General features: G+C 38.0%; 1 protein-coding gene across 4 annotated transcripts in view; it reads left to right on the top strand.

The window, feature by feature from the left end:
• Prosap (SH3 and multiple ankyrin repeat domains prosap) overlaps positions 1 to 18,801 on the top strand; it is a 324,904-nt gene that overhangs the window by 288,587 nt on the left and 17,516 nt on the right. For 3 of the 4 annotated variants that reach the window (XM_019041268.2, XM_019041265.2, XM_019041266.2), the window contains 5 exons: positions 9,454 to 9,579; positions 11,511 to 11,691; positions 13,270 to 13,589; positions 14,843 to 15,104; positions 17,975 to 18,199. In XM_019041268.2, coding sequence (XP_018896813.2) covers positions 9,454 to 9,579; positions 11,511 to 11,691; positions 13,270 to 13,589; positions 14,843 to 15,104; positions 17,975 to 18,199 — 1,114 coding nt within the window. The remainder of the gene's footprint in view (positions 1 to 9,453; positions 9,580 to 11,510; positions 11,692 to 13,269; positions 13,590 to 14,842; positions 15,105 to 17,974; positions 18,200 to 18,801) is intronic. The other variant, XM_019041269.2, reaches the window with a different exon arrangement.

Genomic DNA, 18,801 nt, shown 5'->3' with positions numbered 1-18,801 from the left:
GGAAGAATGTTGTATGAACATTAGGGAGTTGCCTAATTTCCTCCAATAAAATGTTTATTTTTGACGATAATTATCAATATTTTTTCTAGAAATTTGCAGACTTTTATGATGATATTGCAAGCAAAAATACTTGAGAAATTGAAAGAAAAATATTTACAAACTGCCTTGAAATTTAGTGATTTGTCGAAGGAGATTTGGCAATGTCTGGAGGTTCATATGGCGTTTTTCCTTAGCACGGCAGAATAGTGGAGAAAATATTTTGAGGGTGGATTATTTTTGGTCAGGCATATTTTCATTGGTTTGGAAAAGGAGGCTTAATCATTGAACACATCCTCTTAATTTGTGTTAAGGTACAAATAATTAAATGATCTAGACAAGCACATCAGCGATGCACAGTTATGCATAACCACAGTTGATTCATATTTTACATTAATCTATTTCTCTTGAAGCAAAAAGAATATTGTATGTTATATTTTAAAAAAGTAATATTTTGACTGTGAAACTGTAAATATGCGTATTTTGGTTTCAGTGTTTCAAAATTTCTGCAAAAATTTCATATTTTAAAAGGAGACAAAACCAACATCATGGCTTGAAGATTTCATAGAATATTCTTCATAGAAAAAAGGAAAATCATTGAAATTTTGAAACCATGATGTTCAGTAGTTTTCCAAGTAGAAAATAAAATGTGCCAGGAATTCTGCAACGCTGCAAATGGAGATATGTATTGCTGCAGTTACACCATCAACTTACAAGTGTATATTGTATTCGCATTTAAATTTTTTCTTACCGTTAAAATGCCAGGTACTCTTCTTATTGTTATCTTGTTCATCAACTTCGGAGATGACATCGTCAATATCAGTATCTTCTGGAAATATGATTATAAAAGAAAAATACAGATTACGACGGCAAATAATGATTATTATAATGTAAATGATAACATAGTAGGCAGATAGGTGAGATGTGATTTTACACTCTCAATATTGCTCAGATGCAATTTAGAAAGTATCTTGACTAAATTTTCATGAATTATTGAATGCAGAATTAATTTTGAAAGGATTGAATGCAGCAGAGTTGCAAAAGTGACATATCTATGTTTAAAATTTGAGGTGGGATAATGGCGGCTTCTCAAGAGCAACGAGGTAGGCGATCTTTTGCACCAACGAACAGAAGACTGATGGCGAAAAATAACCAATCAGAACCTCCCAAAAAAAAGAATTTGCCTAAAAACGGAACTTCGTGGTTCTGCGCAGATTTACCAGTCAGACACGACATCTCGAGGTGGAAAAAAACTCGCTGAAAGCGAATTTTAGGAATCAACACAACTTGACGTAGAGACATGATTGGCTAAAAAATACAACGGTTTTTGATACATCGGAAAATCAACCAAAAATCGGAGACTGGGCGAAACGCTCAAGGTCGCAGAGGTATAGGGAATCCCATAGCGAAAGCAACGGAACGATTGTAATATCATGGGGAACTCCGTTCCCATGACAAAATCATAGTACTCACGTTTAAAGGGTTTTCTGCTTCGTCATGTTGAAGTTTAAGCACCTTGCGCTGCGGAGTATTTTTCTCGCTTTGGAAGTTTTTTCTTTTTCTTGGCGCTACTTTACGAACCATCTGCAAAAAAATTATTTAGCTAAGATAAGCATTTCACAAAAAAAAATTTAATTCTCATCTTCAAAGCATTGGGGAAAAATTAGATATGAAGAAAAACTTATGGCTTGTTGATAGAGGATTGAAAAATACAATGTTAAATGCCATCCATTATATTACCTACATGCTGCCGATAACAAATAATGCAGGAGGAGTTTTATTTGGAAAATCATCAAAGGTTTTGGAAGAATCAATTCATATGTCTTACTTAAGAAAATTATTGAATAGATGAAATTAAAATTAAACGGTCACAATGATTCAATACTATGTGATGGTGCGCTGAGCAACTGTGAGACTGACGAGTTGGCCAGTGAACCAGTGAGCTCTGGGCATCGCTACACAACTGGCTTAACCGCAACAACGCAATTGCTGGAATAGCGGCTGGATGTCTACTTTTTTGTCATACTCATGATGGCATCATGCAATTTCGTACTTTTAAGTCGGCTGAGATTAACAATGCATCTAAAACGATACCTCAACAATGGTATTGATCAAGTCTGGTTGTTTACTGTGGTATAATTGATATACAAACCTAGTACTGACATGTATGTTTCGAATAAGTTTCACTTAACCCCATGATAGAAACTTGTATCAAAATTTCCAAAGTATACAGCATGATCCATCACTTAGATTGAAAATAGCCCCAATATTGATATGTTCAGTAATTAGTGACGTGAACCAAATGGGCTTCCTTCCAAGAAGGGGTTACGGGACTTTGGTCTAATTGTCACATTAAATAAATAAGATGATGAAAAATTTTGATTCTTCATTCAAGGTGATATTGCCCGGTGGATTGAAGGTAATGAGAATCACATGTTCACTTATTGATGCAATAGCACTACTCTGATGCCATAGTGGGCTGAATTCCCTTGTATACAAAGAGCCATGTATAAGACGAACTGTGGATGATAAATACAGCAGTAAATATAAAATAATCTTACCGTGGATGTTGCTGGATGTGCAGGAAGACAGATGCACACTTGAAACTTTCAATAAAACGATGAAAATCACGCAAAAGAAAAGAACAGGACTCGAAAAACGAAGCTCGGAATCTACTCGCAAAAATGGCGGACAGACATAGCAGTGAAATCGGGAACTAGGCAACGGCGAAGAAGTATAGACAAACTCTAAGAAGATGAGCACACCAACCGATAAAATGGGGTAAATGCGGAGGCAATCAATCATGACGTACATAAGGGATAACCAATGAGAGCAAAGTAATCAGACGGTGCAATTCTTGCTTTACGCAGTACATGACCCGATTATAGCACGCTTTCATATGACACTCATGGTTTCTCGTGACTCCTATTCATCATTTGCTGTTTCAACGGTGGATTGACTCTATACGGTTGGAAATCGGAAAGGAATGCGACGAAGTGGCGAAGTAATACATCACCAATTTTATACTTGGATCCGGGCTGAGGATCCCGGCATCGCTTGGCAACCGTCATTAGCTATTGTTCGTCGAGACGCCGACGCAGTGAGCAGGAGCGTGGGAAAGAGAGGGGTAAGTGGATTCCTGTATGAGCCACGTTTAGCTAATGGTCTATTGAGTCTCGAGGCTCATCACAGATTGCACTTACACAGATTGCACTATCAGAGCACGGGTACCAACTTTTGGAAATTATAACCGAGGTTACAGATCTGTCAAAGCAACGTTTTGAACAAAACGGAGGAGTTAAATTCTCATTTCGAGAGTGCCGACCTGCTCAGCCATCCTCGAATCAATTCGCTTGATTCTGCTTATATATGCATAATTTAAATCAGCGCGTCGCATTCTTAGGCTTTTTTTGAAAAAACCAAGTAACGTAGACTCTTGGTATTCACTGCACATAAACTAATGAGCCCCAGAATGAGAAACAACTTTAAATCATAATTATTGATGGATAAATAAACTTTTTACACGCTTTGGAAAATCTCAGAAGTTCGCGGTAGTCACTTTTCGGTAAGGAACTAAGGGACTCGGTTATTGTATCGAGTAGGGTTCGAAACGATCGCAAAGGCGGTATACTACGTATACGCGCCAAAAACAGCTTATTCCATCCTGTCCCGTTCCATCTTGTCCCGTTCCATCCTGTCCCATATGTTTCCATCCTGTCCCATGTCCCAGTTTAGTGGGACAGAGTGGAAAACTGTTACAACCGAGACTTGCTTGTTTAAGCCCTGCAGGCGCTCTTTTCTACCGATTTAAGTGAAACTTAGTACCCGGGGGTATTTTTCAACGGGGAACTCGAATTTTTAGTCGAATTTTGAAAATTCGAAAATCCAAGATGGCGGACATGACCTAAAATGCTATCGCAGCGCCTAATCAACTGAGACTTGTTTGTTTAAGCCCTGTAGGCGCTCTTTTCGACCGATTTAAGTGAAACTTGGTACACGAGGGTAATTTTCAATGGGGAACTTGAATTTTTAGTCGAATTTTCAAAATTCGAAAATCCAAGATGGCGGACATGGCCTAAAATGCTATCTCAGCGCCTAATCAATCGATTTACGCGAAACTTGGTACCCGCGGGTATTTTGAAATGGGAAACTCGAATTTTTAGTCGAATTTTCAAAATTCGAAAATCCAAGATGGCGGACGTGGCCTAAAATGCTATCTTAGCACCTAATCAGTCGATTAAAGTGAAACTTGGTACCCGGGGGTATTTTTCAATGGGGAACTTGAATTTTTAGTCGAATTTTCAAAATTCAAAAATCCAAGATGGCGGACATGGCCTAAAATGCTACCTCAGCGCCTAATCAAGCGATTTACGCGAAACTTGGTACCCGCGGATATTTTTGAATGGGGAACTCGAATTTTAGTCAAATTTCCAAGATTCGAAAATCTAAGATGGTGGCCGTGGCTTAAAACACTATCTCGGTGACTAACTAATTGATTTTAATGAAACTGGACCGGAAAATCTTGGTATTAGGAAAAGAAAGGAAATTTTGATAGGGGTGCAATAGGGTTTCTTATGTATCTTAGGCTACTAAATCGAAAAATTCCTGGATTTTTTCCATCGTGCATAGATTCTTCCGGAAAATTGACTCTACTGGAAAAGCTAGATTTTTAAGGAAAATTCCGATTGCTCCGGAAAACTTCCGAACTTTCCCAGGATAAATCGCACTGATACAGTTAAATGGAGGTGTTCTTCAGAATCAGCACCAAAAATCTACTTCAAAACCATTGGCAAATCTTCGGAAAATCAAAAAAAAAAAAAAAAGTTGACCGGTGTTAGTCCTCAAACTTTTCCTGGCTTTATCTCCACTTCAGCGGGTACACGCCCACTCGAAGTTTTAAAATTCGGTGTTTTTGATCCATTTTGTATTGCAATATTCCAAGAAATAAAAGCTTCTTCTCGTGTTAAAGGAAAACAGTGCGCATTTTGATAAACAGACGGAACTGTCTAAAAGACAAGCAGAATAAGCTCCAGATATCTTTTATGACGGATGATTTTTCCTCAATTTTTTTGGTTCTGCAAGATAGGAAAGGGTTAAATGTTTTCAATTATGCTTTAATTTAGTGCTTGACGATGCTTTTATGACAATTGTGTGCAATTTTCAATTAAAAGTATCATATGTCACCTCTGGGACGAAAATTTGGGAAATCAGGCAAAATTAGAGCAAATTTTGGGAAATGATACACTTGACGGTGGAAATTCGGGTTTAAGCCCAACTATTAAGCTCGACGAGCTATATTTCCTGAGTCTACACCTAATGATAGTCAAAATAAAGTTTGGTTTGCCCAAAAATTCACAAAAAAATTTTTGGAGGAAATAGAACCTGGAATTTGACCCTTATTTGAATTCACCCACGTAACGATCTAGAGGATGGAGGGTTTTCCTCATTTTCAGCTTCTCCAACTTAAATCCTAAAATTTTTGTTTGAGGCTACATTCTACTGTTTCGAACCAAAGAGTGTCTACAAGTCCAGAATTTCCGGAAAATCCGGGAATAGTGCTGAATTTTTAAAGGCAGTCCGGAAGTACTGATAATGTGCGGAAATTCCGCAAGTAGGTCCGAAATTTTTGTCGTTTTTGTCGCAATTTGAGCGAGAAATTCCAATTGTTGAAAATTTTCGAATTTCGGCAATTGGAAAAAGTGAAAAAGTACTGAATTTCTCTGTTAAGGAGGTACTGAATTTTTTGGAAATGCACCGGAAAAGTACTGATTTATGGCCAGTCTGTTTTAGTAGACACCCTGCAAATGATTATCGAACCTTTATCGACTACGATTCATTGCTTTGTCTATCCATTTCATTAATCAGCGGGCTGATTATTGAAGTTGATATCAATAGACAAAGAGGAAAAAAAGGATATGGAAGGATCCTATTGGTGGAAGCGGGTGATTGCAATGGACGAAGGACGTAGGTAATAGACTAACTAACGGCAACCCACGAGAGACCCAATAGTTAGTCCATCATTTTCTCCCTTAGTCCATAAGAACTACCCATTTCAACCTATAGAATCGCTCTATTCCTCTTATGTCTTCTTTGTCTATAGCTTTTTCTATCAATCTCAATAATCGGCCCGCAGGCGGCAGCGCGGGAAATGCGACTAACGGTGCGGGACGAGTGCGACGTGGTAGGAGCTCGGATACGCGACGATGGAAAGTTCACGAAGCTCATACGAGGGCCGAGACTCGGGAATCGAGAATCAATATTCCGTTAATTTAATAGCGAGTAATACTCGTAAAACACCGACCGACCGAGGAAATGGACCCGTGGATGCCCCGTCCGCGTCGTCTCGTCTCATCGGAGAAATCCGCTGAAAATCCTACCGCCTCGATCCCAAGACCGCTGACCGGTGGTCAGTGCTGCCGTCCTAAGGAAAAACGCCGTATGAACATTCCAGAGTTGCCAAATTTCCCTTGATTAAACATGCACTTTTGACTAGAGTCCCTTTATACTGAGAGTCAAGACAATGTGAATCCATTTCTGATTGGTTCCCGTATTCTAGGCCTTCACAGTGTCACAAACGGGAACCAAGATTACATTTTCGCCGATTGCAAAGATTATAATCTGGAATGGACCAGGGAATTACGGGTTCGGCAAGGAACAAAGGGAATGAGAGAAGGAACGGAGAAAGGAATTTGAGAATGGGTCGATCAAAGATTACGAAAAACGTTCAATTTCTGTAATCTTTATTCCCGTTTGTGACTCCATGAGGGGGTGTTGTCTTGACTCTCAGTATAAAGGGACTCTACTCTTGACGACATTCGTGCATATTTTCCCTTGAAATGGAGATGTTGCATGTGTGAGGGATTTTCGATTTGACTACTGATTCTTATGTAAAAGTTCGCGAGAAACACGATGGTACCACTGGTTTTCTTTGAAATCAACTCCCAAGCTCAAAAAAAGCTCTCAAGTGGAGGCCAAAATGGAGGGGATGTCCCTCATTCCCTTCAAAGAAAACCAGTGGCACCATCGTGTTTCTCGCAAACTTTTACAGAAGAATCAACAGTCAAATCGCAAATTCCTCACACTTGCAACATCTCCATTCCGAGTTCACGCCTCGCGTCATCGCGCCTTCAATTTTGCAGACGCAACACGGACATCCATCAAGTACGAATAGTTGTATCTCTGCGCCGTCATCAACGAGCATCTTTTATCGAAGAGTCCACTTCTGCGTGTGTTAGTTTCCGTTTGTCATATTTGCAGTGGCGCTTTAAGGGCTGTACGTGAGCATCTCAGGCAAAGATCGGAGAGACGTCTTTCCAAATTTTCTTCCTAATCTAAGAGACACCTCACTGGCAGCGTAGAGCGGAGAATTGCGAGTTCACGCCCAGCGGCATCGCGCCTTCAATTTTGCAGATGCAACACGGACATCCTTCAAGAACGAATAGTTGTATCTCCGCGCCGTTCTCAGCGCGCTACCTGTCCCTCGCTATACTTCCTAACTGTGTTGGTTCCGTTTGTTTTACTTGTGGTAGTGCTTCAAGGGCTACGTGAGCAACACAACCAAAGATAGAGACGTAATCCGGCCTTGTTTCCTACTTTCCTCCCGAATCTGAGTGACTTATAATGGAGATGTTGCATGTGTGAGGAATTTGCAATTTGACTGTTGATTCTTTTGCAAAAGTTCGCGAGAAACACGGTGGTGCCACTGGTTTTCTCTGAAATCAACTTCCAGGCTCAGAAAAAGCTCTCAAGTTGAGGCCAAAATGGAGGGGATATCCCACGCTATCCTGAGAGTCCACCTCTACATCAAGACAAACTCTCCATGCAAAGATAGGGAGTAAATACAATGACAGGGCTGCCACTGTATTTGGGGACTCCACAACTGTCAACTGAATTTTCAAATTATCATAATAGTAGAGCTAATGAAAGCTCTACTATTATGATAATTTGAAAACTGACCCGATAGTAAAATGAACATCAGGAACGCTTTTGGAATTAAAATTGAATGTTTGCCAAAGAATCGACTGAAAGATGGAAAAAAGTTTGATTTTTGTATCCGGAACTCTGGAAAATTGTATAGTTTCTCCCAAAAAAATCCTAGGGAAGTGGAAGAAAAGGTAGATTTCTCATCTAGGAATGACCTCCTAAAAATCGGGGAAAATCAAAGAATGGACAAGGTATAGAATTCTAGACACCGCACCGTGTCCTAAAATTAAAAGTTACTAGAACCAGTTTTCACGTGATAAAGTTTACTTTCATTATAATTTAAACAACATTCCCAGCTAATTTTGGCGCTAGCCAGCACGGAAAAAACGAGTTTAGGGCTGGTACCTGCGCCGAAGGTCCCAGCCCTAACCGGGTAGGTAAAATTGCTTCACCTCCACCGCCATAGGAGCAGGCCCGGCTTGCGTAGAGCCCAAATCTACTTGCTCCAGGGTTCAGCCCTACCTGGTAAGAGCTAGACCCTGTCCAGGTAGGGCTGGGCCTTACCCGCGCAGGGACTGCCCCTGTGGCGGTGGAGGTGAAGCAATTCTAGGGCCCAGCCCTAATCTCGTTTTTTCAGTGTAGGAGTTTGGTTGATTCAAGCTTGTTGTTTTGGCTGACCCAACCATGTCTCTGGTATGTAACCTTACTACACACTCCAGGCTAGCGCAAAAATCGGTCATGAATGCAGTTGAAATCATCATACTTTTTCTCGAGGGCTCAGTTTTAAGACTGATCCTGAATTTCTTAATGGACCACTAGACAAGGCACGAATTCAAGCATTCTGATACACGTTACTTAACTATAATTTCACGTAAAACACGATTCGCGCAACAAAAATTACTGAAACCAACTCCTAACGAAGATATTAACCTTCTTATTTCACATTGGTTACGCGGATTTTGAACTGCTCGCTCACAAGAAACTCAAAGCTCTACATGAGTCAAATCGCTCACTACAACGGTTTCAGCAAGCTTCTCAATCGAGAATGTTCATTTCTCACCATGTGTTGATCAAACTATAAGTAATTTGCTATAGCTGAGCCAAAGCGTCAAATTGAGGTTGCCAGATTTTTAAATCGCAGATACTGTCATGATAAAATTTAGCGCGCGATGTGAATCACGTAGAGCATTGAGTTTTCATGAGCGGATGGTTTGAATGTACGTATCAAGAATCAGTAAATATCTTCGTAAGGAGTTAATTGCGATAATTTTGCTGTGCGCATCGTGTTCTACGTGAAATTTTAGTCACGAAACATGTATCAGAATGCTGAAATTCGTACCTTGTCTAGTGGTCCATTCTATATACGTACTCGTCGGAATTCTTCGACAAGCGCTCGAAAGTGTTTGATTTTGCCGTGAAATGGAGTGTTTTTTTTGGTCGAATGGAAATTTGTTTTCCCGGTTTTTTCACAGACAAATTTGTTGTTTGTTTCAGGAATTGAAGGAAAGCTTCAACTATGGCCTGTTTTTACCGCCGAACAACGGGAAGGCAGGCAAATTCTTGGACGAAGAACGGAGGCTGGTCGACTATCCGTTCAATGGCCCTGTCGGCTATCTCGAGGTAACCAAAATAGGGTGTTTAGCATCAGGAAAAACCGGAAAATCGGAAAATATCAAGAATTTTTGCCGATCAGGAAAAAATCGGGAAAATATCAGGAAAATCGGAAAAATTGGACGTTTTATCAGGAATTTTTCTTATGCGAATCTCCTTAGCGGAGAAAGTCTTACTGCTTTTTGCCTACCGTGCCAGGAGTCGAGAAAAATCAGGAAAATATCAGGAATTTTCAAAATGAAAAATTCAGGAATTTTCTATACAATATCAGGAAAAATATCAGGATTTTTCCAAATTAAAAAATACTAGACACCCTGCAAAAGCAAAAAATTCTAATTCAAAATAATTTTTGAAAAAGAGAATGAAGTATTTCGCTATCGCACGGCGGCAGTAGAGATTCAGTGTCTAATCAAATCACTTCCAGAGCAAGAAGTTCTCAGTCATTTTATACAAATTTAGAACTTTTCTAAAACTGGGAATACTTAGACCGAGTTTAATAGAAAGAAACCAACCCAAATAAATTTGAAACTGAGAAAAAGAGGTTTGAAGTTTATCTCTCCATAAGGCTCAATTTAAAAAATAAACTTTAACCCCTCTTAACACAGAATACTTTTTTTTCTCAACTTTGAGTGTTCGGCAGGGCACACTGGTCTTGATGCAAAACAAAATGTACCCAAAAACGATTTGAAGGGGGTGAGTGTACGGGGGTATGTGTGGACTTAAAATCGTGGAAAATCAAAATCTTGGCTGATCCAAGATACTTTCGAGATAGGTAGCGCAATTTGAAATTTTCATAATGAATGCAAGTTTTCTCCTAATTTTGATCAGCTTTTGTATTTATTTATCCTTAGAATCTGTGTTGATCGGTTCACGTTTTCATTCTTCCTTCGATTCATTTCGATCGAATACATACCCTTTCGTTATATGCAGACTTCCTATCCTATCATACTCTTTTTTTTAAACGGAACAATTCGCCTTCTGCTGCGTCTGCAGCAATTGTTGTTACGGATATGTTGTGCGTGCTGATTGTAGACCATTACATACTCGACTCTCTGAAGGCGTTTTTTGTGCTCAAGTAGCCCAATCTGTCGGAGAACGAACGAAGTTGGGAGTAATCGATTCATTCACTTACTTATGTTGTTCTCAACAGGGTGCTCTACTATCGCACATTAAACGCCTTCGAAGAGTCAGATATGTAATCACTTGAGATCAGCACGCACAACATATTCGTAACAGCAATTGCTGCGGACGCAGTAGAAGGCGAAATGAAAACCACCGTATGAAACACGTTGAAAACCATGATCTATTGATCTCACGTTGATCTCCTGGGTTGGTTCCTTTCTGATGAACTCGGTCCACTTATGCTCATCTATTTTTGTATCTAGTTTGACGAAGGTACATCTTGCAGGGGAGGAGGATCAGAGGGTCTTCCTCCATGACTACATGTTTCCGTAAATCGATTGTTTTTCATTATGCTATGCAGCGTTAAAGTCGCTACGGAACGAACACATTGTGTTCCAAAATCTACACACAGTAATGTCGTGAACCACCACAAGTTCAAGTAAATCATTGTTTGGATTTTCTAGTTACATTTTTTACATAGATGGCCAAATTTTGCAACCACGTATCTCCGCTTGCGACGTTGCACTTTGCAGACTTCCTTTCATACGTACTTTTTATTTGGAAAACTGGTCAGCGTAATTACGCGAAAACTTCCGTGGATTTGACTTTTCTGGTAGCAGAATATTCCGTATAATTTTCGAGGTGTGAAGTTGACGCATCTTCCTCCGGAAAATGAATTGGGAGCGAAAATTTTGAAACACCGCAGCGAAGATACGTGGTTTTGCACTTGGTCATCCATATATTTTATGGAATTTTTGCGCAAAGAAAATTATGGTCAAGCATTCCTTGCCATTCTGATTTTGTGTGTTTTTTTTCAGCTAAAATACAAGCGACGGGTCTACAAAATGCTGAATTTGGATGAAAAGCAGCTTAAGGCCCTACACACACGAACAAACTTCAGACGCTTATTAGACTATGTAGCCAATGGACAAGTAGAGAAAATCACTAAAATGTGTTCCAAAGGACTAGACCCAAATTTCCATTGCACAGAAAGTGGAGGTAATTTTTATTTTTCAGCCGCCTTAATATTTTGTTATGATTTCGTCCAATGAATAGTTTTTCTTTACAATCTTGTAATTTCGGATATTTTTCGCACTAGAAATATGACTTCACTTAGTATTTTTTTGGCGTCTTATTTTAAAAATAAATAATCAAGATCAAAGGAAAATGTTATATTCAGTACCATCAAACAATCTTAATTCATCTCTTTTCTCAAAAAAAAAAGAAGAAAAAAACCGATTCTACAGGATGGGACAAAATTTTTCAAAATTTAAGGAAAGGGGTTTAGAGAGTGTTATTCCTTCATGAGACCAGGAGATAAATTTCAACGCCTTTTTCATTTTTAAAATATTTTTTCTTAACTTTGAATTTTTGGCAGGAGGAAATGTGCTGCTATTGAAGCTCAAAACTTCTCATAACTCATTTGAACCAAAACTTGACGTATTCCCTTTTTTTTACTTCAGTTCAAAGTAAATCCCACAGTAAAGTAACTAGACGTTTGCTTCAGAATTAATGTTTTTTTTCTGTAGAAAGGATGGTTTCGCACAGATTTTCCACCATGTTAATTTGCCATCAGCCTTATATTTTCCTTGCTACAATATTAAAGTTTAGTCAAATGGAGGGAATTTTTCTGCTGAGAAGACTGTTTGTTATATGATTATTTAATTCAAACCTGACTCTTGAGTCGTCTGTATGAATTTTTGTGCGGCATGCTTCTATGAACTCAGGGTGTCTACTGTCAGTAAAAGCTGGTTACGATCAGGAATTCATAAGTCATCAGGAAAAATCTAGAAAATATCGGGAAAATCGGTCATGGGTCAGGAAATTCCGAGTGCGTCAAGCATTTTTCAACTACATGCAGTTTAGTTCGTGCAAAAAGAAACATTTGACATATTGGGACGTATTTCTATTAAACGTAACTAAGCGCCATAGGGGGAGGAAGAGAGAAGGGAGCTTCGATTGGCGGGTGATGCGGAACTCGATACTCGTTCCGTCCTATACTTGCAATGCTTTTCCATGGCGCTTAGTTCCGTTTGACAGAACGTGCTATCTCGGATTCTAAAATCCTCAAAAGGAACTCAATTTGGCGCTTAGTTCCGTTTAACAGAAATACGTCCATTTCATTAAAGTATGTTGGCTTGTAAAATTGAATGAGTCTTGATTTATTTGTTCATAAAATCAGGCAATTCATTTAAAATATCAGAAACACATGAAGAAAATCTAAAATGAAATTTTAGGAGACACCCCAGAACTAAAAATCTCAATTGCTATACAATTATTTTAGAAAAATGTGTCGAATAATAATAATTAAGCCTAGATGCCTCTGAATACTTTGTATTACACACAATTAATAATATCTATACTGATGTACCACCAATTATTACTTATATGGAATATAAGTATTCAAAGGCATCTAGGCCTAATTATCATTATTAGTCACTACGAAAAAGAGATGTAGTTATAAATAGATGAAATATGCAACATTATAATATATTAAAAAAAACATTCTTCCTCTATTCCTACTTATTTCTTCACCACTGTGTCTCTTTCTTAAACCAAGTACATTTACTCCTGCAGAAACACCTTTGACGTACGCGACTGGAATCAAGAAACCGGGGAAAGTGCTGATGGCGTTGGTGAACGGTGGTGCATTGCTCGATTACCGGACAAAGGATGGCTCAACTGCGATGCACAGGGCTGTAGAACACAACAGCTTAGAGGCGGTGACCACACTACTTGAGTTAGGAGCCTCGCCTAACTATCGTGATAGCAAAGGCCTGACCCCGCTCTACCTGGCCGTCACCCATGCCACAGACCCCCTTATCTGTGGTGGCCTCCTTCATGACCGCTCAATGATCGGTGCTCAAGATTTGCAGGGCTGGCAAGAGGTTCACCAGGTAAGTTCTGAAGATAAGACAAGATATATTTATTTCAAAAGGTAAAGCATAAAAAAAAAACAACGTTATTCTGCCCGTGGCAAATTGAAATATCCAATCATTCTGCTGGATCAGATGTAAAAATAAACGCAAATGATACAAATACAAAGAAAAAAAATTAATAAAATTAGTATACAGTGGCTCAAATTAAAACTAGAATAAGACACAAATATAATATACATTAATTAAACGCAGGAAAGAAGAAGAAGAAAATTATAAAAAAAGGAATGAATTAGTAAAATTTGAAATGAAATAATAAAAGAAATTGGCAATGGAAAAAAGTAAGAATAAATATTGAATTCAATAAAAAAATGAGAGGAATTAAAAAGAAAAAGAAAGAAGAAAAGAAAAATAAGTCATCGTCTTTTCAGTTTTGACTCTGTAGGGAACCAAAGCATGGTGTCTAGGATCAAGGAAAACCTAGATTCATCAGGGAATGAAAAATTTCAGGGAAAATCAGCTTAAAATCAGGGAATCTGCTCCAAAAACCAGGAATCTCCTCTTCAACTGCCTAGGGACTGTTTTGTTTTCAAACTTAGCCGCTATTATTGACATCTTGAAAGACATATTTGAATCTCCAAATCATCAGAATAATGAGGTAGCTTCATGGAACAGATAATAAGAAAATCAGGAACACTTTTGGAATTGAACATTTGAATGTGCGCCACAGAATCGTATGAAAGAGAGAAATAAGAGAAGAAAAAAATCGATATTTATGTCTGGAATTTCATGGAATCAAATAGTTTTTCCCAAGAAATTTCTGGGAAAGTGGGAGATAACTTCACTCTTAACAGGGAATGAGCTCCTGAAAATCAGGGAAAAATCAGGGTTTTTAACATATTCAAGGAACATACAACATAAGCATAACATTAACATGACAAGGAACACCATGAATTAAAGGAAAGGGATGGAGTCAGTAAAGCTTAATTGCATTCTAACATTCCTAAGTTTCACTCAAAATAGTTGGAAATTTTCTTCGAGTTTTGAGAGAAAATTCAGACACTATTTATATGGAACATGCGCTGGTTAATGAATGAATTGATCGGTGAAAAATTTGCGACGAGGTTTGCATACAATTATCTTTATCAACTATGTTTCGTCTCGTACAAAGCACTTTCAACATCAATAAAATTGTTGATTTTAGATGTAGTTGAGTTAAACCTTTCATTCCTGCGTCATTTGTTTAATTTCGATCCCTTTTTTCCATTTTCAAGGCTTGTCGAAATGGACTAGTGCAACACTTAGAACATCTCCTCTTCTATGGTGCAGACATGAACGCTCAAAACGCATCCGGCAACACACCACTTCACGTCTGTGCAGTGAACAACCAAGAATCTTGCGCTAGGTTACTACTCTTCCGTGGGTGCCACAAAGAGGCGCTAAACTTCGCAAATCAAACAGCGTACCAAGTGGCTGTTATTGCTGGTAACCTAGAGTTAGCTGAAATCATTCAGAACCATCGCCCGGAGAATGTTGGTAAGTCCCTTGACAAACAGAACCTCCACGTAAGAGTGAGTTACAATGAATGCTGTTACTGGCCAGTCTAGTTATAAATAAATCATTGTTTTTAACTAAAATTCATAATAGTTATGTTTATGCAAGGCTCAAAATTGGAGGTTAAATAAATTGTGAGTTTGATATTACAGTTTCCATTTATTCTAGTTATTCAAGCCCTGTAATCAAAGTCTCTTCGCAAATCGCTTTTTCCCAATTCTGCACCATTTATGATTGTGCTTTACAGACCTAGATCTCTTATGCTTTTTCCAATAAAATTATGGTACTTTATATGATTATTTTGTTGACAAATATTCCTGAAAATGATGTGTATTTTCCTTAAAAAATTCACTGTTGTCTTCCATTTAAAAGAAAAAAAATTATAAAAATTAAATCAAATTCAATTATAACAATCAAAATTCAGTCATTTCTATCATGTATGCACCATTAGCAGTCAATTTTTAAAATCATTCTGTCCTGCTAGCAAGATAAAATAAGCTATAAGTCAAAATCAAAATGACACCTGCAGAAATTTGATCCTTTGAGAAGTGAGCGAGCATATCTACCCACAAATTTTTTTAATTCATCTCAAGTCAGTTTGTGCAAAGTGCTGTCAGAGCCAAATTTCAATCACAAAGTAGGGAAACCCACCTCTGGCCTGTGATGCTTAGTTTATAGCAAAATTGAAAGTACGAACTGATAGCGGTTCGATTCCTGTGTTGTTCACTAACACTATGTCAAAATGGGAACCTCAATTTCAAACTCACACCTCAATTAAAATAAAGTTGTCTTGTGTTAACACAGCTATTAATTTCGATACATTCCTCAGGTTTTATAACAAATTATTTTCCTATTTCATACCCTTTTTTGCATCGAATGATTGATATTTAATGAATAAATTCAGAATCAAGAATAGCAAAGCATGTTTGCATATTGTCATCAGAGTTTTTGCTCAGCCACTTTCTGCATAAACTAGGGAAGAAAGCGAACCTCAAAGAAATGACAGCTGCAGATTCACTGTCTCTGCATGGCAGGAACCAATTTATCGTTAAAGATGCATGAGTTGTCTGAAAAATTAAAAAAAGTTACATCTATCATAGTCTTAATTACCAACAGCTTTATCATGTCGGAAATTATCGCCAGATAAATTTTAGTATAGATTGTCACTACGTGTATCGTTCAAATTTTTTGCCTGCGTTTAGATGTTCTTTGGTGTAGTTGTAGAAAGCAAAATGTAGTGCATGATTTGTGTAGTCTGTTATTTGCCGTTAGTGTGCGATTGCTGCATTGGTAGAATATATTTCAGATCTCTTCGTTTTCTACCCTTGAAAAATTATCTTACGTTGCTATGCTAGAATAGCAGTATGGGCACAGCTGAAGAGGGTCCAGTTGGCTTAAGGGGCACCCAGTAGGAAGAGCATAACAAAACAAGAAATTAAAATTTGTGTTTTTTCCCCACAATTTTGCATTTTTACAATGTTTCTCCAATTTTTTTTTCTTGGGGGGGGGGGGGGGGGGGCTAAATATTGCTATCTTTGTGGAGCCTTTAGTAAACCTGGTTTTACCTTGGGTACAGGGAGCAAAAATGTTTAGTTTGATCATTTGGCTATTTTTTCTTTTAAGTCATTTGAGTTCTTCCCTCGGTTCTTGGTTTTATCAGACCATTTTTATTTGTTACCTCTGACTGTCATAAACTTCCATAGCTCGGTCGCTTAAAACAAAATTAATTTGGCCCGGATTTATTTTTTACTTTCCCCTTTCAAGATAAGCCACAAAAAATCAATGGTTCAAACATTTATTTTTTCTCTTCATTTTACTGTCGTTTGAGTTTCATCTTTCAATTTTCAAGTTTCTGTTTGGATCCTTTTTTCCCTCTGTTCATGTCTTCTTTTCATAGCCATAGTGTTTTTTTTTCCTGCTCTTAAACCAAAATTTATGTTTGATTTTTCGTCTGATTGGTTTGACTAGAATAATTGAGAAGAGTTTGAGTTTTGCAGAGTGTCTTTACTTTTGGTTAAATTTCTGTAAGTTTCTAAGCACATAAAAGCAGACAAGGATGTATGTCTCAGCTGTAATGTGTCTCTCACTTATGCTCTTGTGGAAAATACACATAATGTTAGAAGACAAGAGAGGACCTAAAGTGTACAGAAAATATCATTCGGAATTACAGAAACTGTGTTTTTTAATATTTTAAAGATCTTTTGTTGATGCTGGTTTGAGCAAAAGAGAATAAAATAAAATAAAATAAACCCTTCACATAATTTTCAGAAAAAAATTTGTATACGATCTCCATTCAATCGTAAAATTGGATTTTCCCCCTAAAATAGCTCTATTCATTTTACCTGTAAAATTTTCAGCACTTTCACATTCACAGCATATACCTACTGAACAAGAATGTCTTTTCATTCAGAAGAAGAGAGAAAAAGTGAGAAAGAGTGAGAAAGAACAACCATTTTGCACAGCGGAAGGTTTTAAGAAAACTCAAGCACTCAAGAATTTTATTCAACTGATCGTAATATACCTGAACAAAATTGAGCTGCCCCGATTCCTTCTCATTTATTTACTTTACTTGTAAAATTTCTTACATATTGGCATTCACAGTATATACTGAATGAGAATGCTTTTTTACTCAAAAGGAGAGAACGAGATTAAAGGGCAAGGAAAAATAAACCACAGTAGAAGGTTTCAAGAAAACTCAAGCACTCCAGAATTTCATTAAATTGATTTTAGATCCCCCAACGGCAAACAAGATTGAGCTTTCCCAATTTCTTTTAATTTCTCAGTTTTTTATTGGGTTTTCGCTTATGTTGTTTTTTTGGTTTCGATTTTCTTTTCATTGAATTTGTTTTCAGTCCCATTCCGGGAGCCTCCAAGGTACAATCCGCGGCGGCGCAGTTGTATAATTCGCGGAGGGCTCAATGGGGGGGAGCCCTTCCTGGAGTTCCCTCCATCGCCGTCCCCCTCAAATCGATCGTCCATGGGACCCTTCTTCAGCTCGGCCTCGTCGAGTCTTAGCGAAGCCAGCTCTAGCTCGGCGTCGACCAACAAGACGGAAGACACTGCAAGCTACGTCACAGGTAATTAGAATATCAAACTCAACGGAGACACTTGAACATAACTGCGCGCAAATCAGTGAATCAATAGTCCTCAAGTGAGTCATCTTTTCAGGAAAATACAAATCTTAAAGCTCTCAAACAATTTGGATCAATTATCTGGTTTGATCAGTGTAGCAGGCAAGGCTATAGGTAAAGTATTTAAAATTTGAGAAACTTAGGAGTGTTTGCAGCACAAATTTATGTTTTATCAACAAAGTAAATGGCAAGATTTTTTTGTCAGAGAGTTTAAAGATTTTCAATGCCTGGAATATATCCAAGAAACTGACCAGAAATATTGCAATATGGCTACCTTCTTCTCTAATTTCTTCGTATCTCTACTTTTATCTTACCCTGCTACAGGTGGTTTTATTTCCACTGAAGTTGGACCAGGCTTTTTAACGAATGCTGAAAAAGCACAAAATATAAAATTCATATTTGTTTTTAGTCATGGATCCAAAGCATGCTTTTTTCCCGGGTCAAATTCTTCCATCTTACAAAATTTTAAGGTGCCTTTTACCTTATGGATTTTACATACCTAGGATGACATTGGTTGTGGTTATCCGTCTCTACTTCTCTATCACAAA

This window comes from Bemisia tabaci, chromosome 9, assembly GCF_918797505.1.
Source record: "Bemisia tabaci chromosome 9, PGI_BMITA_v3".
Taxonomy (NCBI): domain Eukaryota; kingdom Metazoa; phylum Arthropoda; class Insecta; order Hemiptera; family Aleyrodidae; genus Bemisia; species Bemisia tabaci.
This window is presented reverse-complemented; position numbering and strand designations above follow the sequence as displayed.